This window comes from Acyrthosiphon pisum, chromosome A2, assembly GCF_005508785.2.
Source record: "Acyrthosiphon pisum isolate AL4f chromosome A2, pea_aphid_22Mar2018_4r6ur, whole genome shotgun sequence".
Classification (NCBI taxonomy): Eukaryota; Metazoa; Arthropoda; class Insecta; order Hemiptera; family Aphididae; genus Acyrthosiphon; species Acyrthosiphon pisum.
The window spans coordinates 23,482,389-23,491,239 of NC_042495.1; the positions used below are offsets into that span (position 1 = coordinate 23,482,389).

General features: G+C 27.4%; 1 protein-coding gene across 9 annotated transcripts in view; it reads right to left on the reverse strand.

The window, feature by feature from the left end:
* Nucleotides 1–257: 257 nt before the first annotated feature.
* Nucleotides 258–8,851, reverse strand: part of LOC103308676 — a 20,944-nt gene continuing 12,350 nt past the window's right edge. For 5 of the 9 annotated variants that reach the window (XR_003839374.1, XR_003839373.1, XR_003839372.1 and 2 more), the window contains 9 exons: nt 7,298–7,357; nt 6,210–6,260; nt 5,538–5,588; nt 4,960–4,992; nt 4,748–4,795; nt 4,444–4,543; nt 3,058–3,073; nt 1,841–1,859; nt 258–1,744 (listed from right to left, as the gene is read on the reverse strand). Coding sequence is in view for 4 of the 9 variants with exons in the window: in XM_029489122.1 (XP_029344982.1) it covers nt 4,464–4,543; nt 4,748–4,795; nt 4,960–4,992; nt 5,538–5,588; nt 6,210–6,260; nt 7,298–7,357 (323 nt within the window). In the remaining 5 variants the exon portion in view is untranslated. The other 4 variants (XM_029489122.1, XM_029489121.1, XM_029489123.1 and 1 more) reach the window with 4 other exon arrangements.

Genomic DNA, 8,851 nt, shown 5'->3' on the forward strand with positions numbered 1-8,851 from the left:
TTTAAAGTTACACCAAAATCCAAAATCGATTTTCTCGAAAACAGATTTTGCGTAAAAATTCCCGTTTTTCGTTAATTTTTCTTTTGTTTTTCCCGGCGCTTTTGAAAACTACTGGGAAATTTAAATTTTGACCTCCCCAATGCACCAGCGATATTCACTATCTGATCGAACAAGATACTGAAGTTGAAAATCGTAGCATTATTTCGACTACTTATCGTGTACACAGACACAAAAAAAATAAAAAATAAAAACACACATCATTGTAAAATCAATACATTCATCGTTCCACTCAGAATCTAAAATGTTTTGTATTTATTGCGTTGACATTAATATTAATATAATTATAAATTCAAATAGTTGTAATAATGGCTGAAAATGGTTTTTTACCATGCATAAATAGTATTGCTAGAGAGTCTAATCATTCTAAGTTGACCATATTTTTACTAATAATATTGAATATGTTGAAAGTGAAGCTTCACGGACTAATGACTTTAGTATTATTATAAATGAATAATAACATGACAATATGATTATGTATAAGTATATTATATAATAACGTACAACTGGACAATTTAACGTGACACTACACACACACCGTATACGCACTGTATGACGATGCACGTGCAAGTGAGTATTACATACTTCAAAGGCCCTATATATATGATTAGTTGAGGTCATCCCGTATCCGTATAGAATATAGAAAGCGATAGTAAAAGTGTTGCACAGCTATATCGTAACTAGATAAGTATCTATTAGAAAACGGCATTGTACACGCACGTGTGTTTACATGGTTTGAATACTAATATTAATCGTATATTTCAACAGAATCCAATAAAATTACTTCTCATATTTTGAGATCAGGTTTAACAGATCATTTTGCAGCAATATTGTTATTATCTGATTTATTCGTTCATGATAAAAATCCTAAAAAAACAATTGTAAGACCAGATAAAATAGACACTGCTCATTTAAACTTACTAATAAAAACGGAAAATTGGCATTCATGTTTGGACTATGATAATTTTGATACTATGGTTGAAGTGTTTAATTCTAAAATTAGCAAATTTATTAACTATTCATCTTCTCCTGATACAAATTATAGACCAAAAAAATTTTCAAATTTAAAAGAATGGATTACTCCCGGAATTATTATTTATATTAGAAATTTATCGGCTAAATTAAGAACCAGGCCTTTTGACACTCATTTCAAAAAATATTACATTTCCTACAGAAATATTTTAAATTTGTTATTGCGAAAATCCAAATAACTATACTATCAAAACAGATTACAAAGCTCTAAATCCAATACCAAACAAATTTGGAATATTATAAATGAGATCATAGGAAAACCAAATAAAAATATATATAAAATAAATAGTATTAAAAACAAAGATGGAATTATTAGTGAATCTAGTTTTGTAATATACTTAATGATACTTTCATAAACGTTGCTTCAAGTTTTGAAACTAATCATTCGGTCAATGATAATATACCATTAACTGAAAATTAATAGGTACACCATACCTATTAAGTCTTATTTATTTAAAGACATTCCTTAAAAAAAACAAATAAATTCATGAATTTATATTACATTATATTCTCTATTTTATATTTATTATTATTAAAAGTACATTTAGATCATCCTTATGTAGTTAAGTTATATAATCATATAATTTATTTCTTAGTGTAACATATGTCAACATAATTTAATTAGTACAATATTCATATGAAGCTGTATGTTTATCTAAAAAATAAAATAAAATAACAGTTGATTTAATTTAGTTTTTTTTAATAATGGACTAATAAATACATGATATTATAGTAGCAATTGATAGTTTACTTGCGTATATATAAGGTACCTGTAATAGACTTTCTTCTAAATTCCAAGTCTTCTGACTAATTTCAAAGACTTCCCTTAAAATGCCAAGACCTCACACTACAATATAATACACATTCTCCTATATACCAATTATTCCGCCTAAATTCAACGACTTCTGTCTATAATACAAGACGTCCCACTATATTCATAGACTTTCTCATAAATTTCAATAGTTATGACTAAATTCAAAGACTGTCGTCTATATTACAAGACGTCCCCTTAAATTACAAGACTCGAAACTAAATGAACACGTTTATTGCGTATGTCTTTTTGCAGTTTTCACGCTGTGCGTATGATAAAAGTAAAAAAAAAAATATAAAGTAACTGCTCAGAACGACGTACGTATATTTAAAAACATACGTTTAATCAACGTTAAATAATAAAAAAATGACATTCAGCCACGTGTAGGGAATTTTAAACAATTTCTTTTAAATGTAAGATTTCCCACTAAATTAACAGTATTATTATTATTATTATTATTATTATTATTATTATTCCCTTTAATTTCCTCGTATTCTGAGTTCTGACTAAATCCAAAGACTTTCAAATAACTTAAAATACTTCTCACTACATTCATAACTATAGGTACTGCGTATGACTTGTATGTATTATAACTAGGTTAACAATTATAACTTTTTATTGCTTAAAGAAGATACGCAACTAAATTCAATAGGTAGGTAAGTACATGAGTTTTGATAATTTTACATTCTATTAAAATGTTTTTTTAGGAAAAATATGAAATTCTTAAGCAATTAGCTCTCCCGCCGCAGTGAAATAGGTTGTATATCTCTTTTCACAATTTTTTTTTCAAGTTTTCATAACTGTGTTTTTGTAGTTCCCGCGAAACTGATTGTAGCATAAAACAATCAAAGAAGTTCTACACAGCAAAATTCAGTCTCTACCGTTTTCGCGGGAACTACACACAAATAGTTATGACAACTTGAAAAAAAAAATTGTGAAAACAGAGATACGACCTTCTTCACTGCGGCGGGCGAAATGTACCCCTAATATTTTCATTATTTTTTTTTCTAGAATTTCAGAATATTTTGTTTATTATATAGGATATTCTATAAATTTGAATAAAATTTAAAATTATTTTTCTACACAATATTACCCATAAAAATTAATTAGACATTTTATGTTTTTTATGTAATAATATACAAAATTATGTAACTTACAAGGTGCTATCAAACACTACAAAATTACAAAAATTTAAATAAATTTAATTGAAATAGGTACATGTTCTAATCATAAAAACTGGGAATCAAAAACTGATAAACTCTCACAGGAACTACTTTAATAGATCTTCAATAACTACATAAATAATAAATATATAAAGTTTAACAGGAAGGCCAGACAAAATAAAAAGTTCTAAAATTAATTTGCTCAAAAATAAAGATTGATATTTAAACAAATTCTGAAAAATAAATGTATTCAATAAATGTATTCACCATTAAAATTGTTCTTACAGTAAGATAAAACAAAATTGGCTATTTTTAATTGAAAAAAAAAGTATAAATCAAAATGTTATATTATAGTATATAAACGTGTAACGCAAGTAACTATTAATTATACAATATATAAAAAATTAAAAATAAAAATAATGATTACAACAAAAGTTATCTTATATGTCAGAACTCCCTGTTACACATTCTGTGTATTATATAGTACACAGCATGAATTAAGAAGATATGGACTGGTCACGTATACCCAAATACCGGTCAGGAAATGTTATGGGTACAAAACTATGCGACAGCACTCTAACGGAGAACATATAGAAGTTAATAATATTATTTATATTATTTGAATCTTGAATTGGTATAATCATTATTATAATATTTTGTTTTGAAATCTTAAAGCAATAGTCCATGCTTCCCAGAATAAATACTATGAATATTTAATATTTTGTTATTTTTTGTTGCTGCAAATCCGACATTTTAGTTAGCCTTGTTGGCAAGTACTTTTGAGTCTTGTTCAATCTATGTATGATGAATGATGATGTAGTATTTAATTTATAATTTATTCATGTTAATAATTAAATATACGTTATTGTTACTTTTCTGTACAACTGTGTTTATTTATTTTATAAAAATGGGAAGAAAATGTGCAATTAAATTATGCACAAGCGCAGATGATATTAGTAAATGTACCTTTTTTAAAGTTCCTAAAACCTCGATAAATATGTGGACTGATATTGTTTCAAAGGTAAATGTTTTGCTACAAAAGTTAATTTTGTTAATTAAAGTAAGTTTTCAAGCATTCAGTTGTCGGTTTGCCGTGAGTGGCGAGCGGCAGCCGGCGGCATTCACTATTATGTTTTGTTATTGATATCATAATAGTTCTAGTGTTTTCAATGAAGACCGCTAGGCACCGACACTATCGCATGATTCTGGTACCATAACAATTACTGACTTTACCTCTACCACCCCCCCTACAACGTCGTGACCAGTCCATATCTCCTTAGTTCATGGTACACAGTCAAATTGATCATAATCCATATATTTATCAACTTTTTGGTTAATATTTGGTACCTAGGTAGTTTATATGATTAAAGTAATATTTACCTTTTTTGCACTACTATTGTTTATTTGATATAATGCTTTTGAATATTTTCAGGAAATGCGCTGTATTCAGAACAAAACGCTGACACTGATTTAAAGAAATCTTTGAAAAAATAAAAAAATAACATTTTAATTGGATACAATTTTTTATTTTTAGTTGAATATAATTATAGTACCTACCTACCAAATAATAGTTTAAGAGTATACGAGTATATTATTATAATTTATAATATAATAATAATAAATTATTTTGTAACGTGTGAGATTTATGTTTTATGGGTTTGTAACCAGTTTAATAATTATCTACCTTCTGTAGCTTGAGGCCCCCAATTAAAAACAAACGTTTTCAGTGGTTCTGAAATGATTTGAATTAGATTCACGTAAGTGTTTATTGATACTTTAAAAATGATACATTTTATATTTGCATGGACAGCTGCATTATAAGCAGTAATACATGGATTATAAAGGCATTAAACATTCAATAATTATTATTACATATCATTGACAAAAACCACTTACCATCAGTAAGTTCATTATTGTTGTATTTTTCAGCTATTATCATATAACATAAGATTTTAGTATACACTAGGTCTAATAAATATATATTATAAAAGTGTATGTAGGTATAAAATAAAACAACTGGAAGGAATATGAAAGGTTAGCGGTGCTTGTAATAATACTATTATGATGATGATTTAATATTTTAATGATAAGATGGAGAGATGTATTGAAAATCTGTGTAGCGTACTAATCACACCACGTAGGAAGAAAACGGCACGCTAACATTAACTACCTACATATTAGCGTACAGCCACAGACAATAATTGTTGTGTATAAAGAGTTTTTTACAATTACTTGTTAACCACCTACAACATATTTTCTCCTTCTACTATTGTTAGTGCGTGTGATCGTTATATTACTAAGAAAGTATACAACAAGACTACAATTTATTATATACCATCTCATACTGAATTAATTCCCTCTTCCCTGATGCTGAATTATAATGATATAATATATAAATTTATTATCAAATAATAAAATGTAATATTATATTATTATAACTATGTGATAGCCGGTAAGCAGTCATGTAAACTTACCCAATGCATTCACTCTGGGTTGCATGTATAAATTCTGAACGAATTCATTCACTATAAAAGTAGGTATATATTTTCATATAAAAATATAAAAACAGCAACAAAGTGAAATATTATTTACTGTTTTTATATTTCAATATAATCAACTATACATAATTGTAATAATTACAACATAAAAATCATATAATATTATTTTATGTAAGAATAAAGCATGGTGCAATGTAAGGTTAGTAGTAGGACCCTCAGTTTTCTCCTTGAATTTAAACTATGAATTATTTCTGTATAAACTAGGTTTTTACTCTACACTAAACCAATAAATACTATCAGGAATACAGTGGATCTAGATCATCTATGGAGCAAAAAAATACACAAAAATGTTGTTAAAACTGATATTTATAAATATTATAATATTGTTAAAAGTTCAAACTTTGAGAAAAAGCTCCCACCGTTCTCTTGAGAAGATTTTCAGAAATGTTATTATTTTTACAGCGTGAAAATCGAACCATCTAAAGTCTCACAATCTTATGACAGCAGAGGGTCTAAAATAATTTGTATTGACTGACGAACCACCTAAATCATCTATATTACTATATACTATTATAGAGCCAATGACCACGGTACATGTTATTCATTATTAAAATATAACACTATTAATAACTAGAGATGTATACTTACCGAATGCAGCTTTAAAACCATAAAATACTTTAATTGTTTGAAGATTGGTATCTATAAAATGGTAAATTATATTATATATAAATCTAATTTAGCTATTGTGTTTATACTTCAATATAATCCACTACAAATACTTGTGGACCTACGTAATTACAACATTTAATTAATATATTATCATATTGAAATTATTAATTTAGTACAATGCAAGTGTTAGTGTACCTATCTATATGAAATAAAGTAAAAATTTGAAAAATTAAAATGAAAATTGGTATTTTTTTAATCTTGTTTAAGCTAATTACTCTCTAAACTTTTCTTACATCTCTAAAAACAATCTATGATATTTTTGCTTTATAAATGGAGTTGTTTTTGAGTATATAAGCTATACACGTACGTATTGTTTTCGGGGGCGTAAGCTGGATAATTCTATGCATGCTTGTACATGATCTACCCGAGTAACCAATAACTACCAGTTATATCCAAAAAAGAAATGATATACATTTTTAGTTTGACTATTGTCTATTTTAATCTGCAACCAATTGCAACAATTTAAACAATAAAAAAGTTTCAATTTCCACAGTGAATCTCAAGATCCTTGTCTGACAATCTCTTTAAAATAAGAATATATCGGAAGATTCTTATTGCACATCTAAAAATTAGATTAACCACTATTCCAAAATTTAAGTGTATGACCTTCATACAACTTCCAAGTTCATACGTTTTGTATTTTTTAAGATGTAGCATTTAGTATCTAGTTACATTATTACAAGTATCATTTCAAGATTAATTTCAGTACGATGTTTTCCACACTTCCCAATAATAATGAAATGTCTTAATATTATATCAATTACAATAGTAACTACGTCATAGGAGATAGGTATGAATTTACATTGTAACAATTTAGGGATCGCTCTACGTATTATGTATCATTAATGCATATTTGATACTATGATTAATGATTATTGCGTATTTTTATTTGTACCTATTACCTATTGTAATATAATTTATAATTTATCGTCTATATGTAAGCACATTTTACATTATACAAATTTAAATATAACACTAGGTGCAAGTAAGTTGCAACTTATACTTACCGTTAACAATTGGTAAACGTTCACCACTTACAATTTCGGTTGTGACTTTCCTTTTTTCATCTGTGTAATAAATAATATTTAAACTTAAAACAAAACACGAGACAACTAATGACAACGGACCATATTATGGAATGTGGGTTGTCCGATATACATATATACGTACACATTAGGTTACACGCTACACATGAAACGCAATAATAATATTCTACACCTACCCGATCAAAGTTTAGTAAAAACAACATAATCAATTATCAGCGGTGCCAGATGACACCGTATATTATAAAACCATGAATGCATTCTTACGTATTTTTATACATATATATTATATACTACAAGACCCCATCGATAATTTTCCGATCAAGATTTTTGGTCAAAAAAAAAACAATAAATTACCAGTTCTACCTTTGTCGCGCAACCCAAAATAAGAAAGAATATCAATACTTTAATATCACGTATTAATCGATGCATATCAGAAGAAGGGATTACACAGAAATCATATTATATAAGGACCCTACAAAATCGATCCATAAACAGTATCTCTCAGAAAAAGACCCATGCACAACGTCCACGCCAGTCAACATCACGACACTCTTCCACTACTGCTCGAAGGAGTGCTTATCACTGCGCGTATATGCGTATACAGTATATGTATATTGGATTGTCTCAGCATTCGGTATGATTGTCTGAATTGCTATCTCTATATCAAACAAATTCACATTGTTCATATTTTCCACTCACCTATCCATTAATCTCTTGAAGCCATAAGGTTCTGTGACTATCATCATATTGTAGACCCATTACATTATTATTACACAATTATATTTAAAACAAGAATTTAACAATAAGTGCTCATTAACTTAAATTACATCCGGTTGGCGAATTGACTATTTGTACTCTTGCTACGGATGTAAGGATTTTTTAAGAGCTGTATTTAGAATATAAGTTTAGTAATAAGTGCTCATTATCTTAAATTGCATTTGGTTGGCGAATTGACTATATGTACTCTATATTTTTAAATCTGCCTCATAACTACATCCCTTCTCCTTCTACGATTGTAAATATATGTAATCGTTATATTACTGAGAAATACAGAAATAATGCAGATGATATTTCATAGTAAATTAGTTCCCTATTCCCTGACCTGATGCAGAGTTATAAAAATATAATATATTAAATGTAATGTTTTATTCAAATAATCAAATGTAATAATTAGGGCTCGGATTTACATGTAAATACATATTTTTATTGTGACTTGATAAATTAATTTAGGTAAGTGATAAATTCGTTTCAAGGGATTTCCATTGTAATGAACTATATTTTATTTTACATATTTTTACATATTTTGTCATAAGTACATATTTTTAAATATTTCTCAATAATTCCATTTTCCCCTACATATTTCGACAATTTACGATTTATTAATAGTTGTATACGCTGTATACGATTTCCCATGTTTCAAAAAGTACGTAAACAAAATAATACCAATTATTGAACTAATCGACCGTAATCTACGGTCGATATAATATTATGTTCGACATTTGTGACCTCGATAAA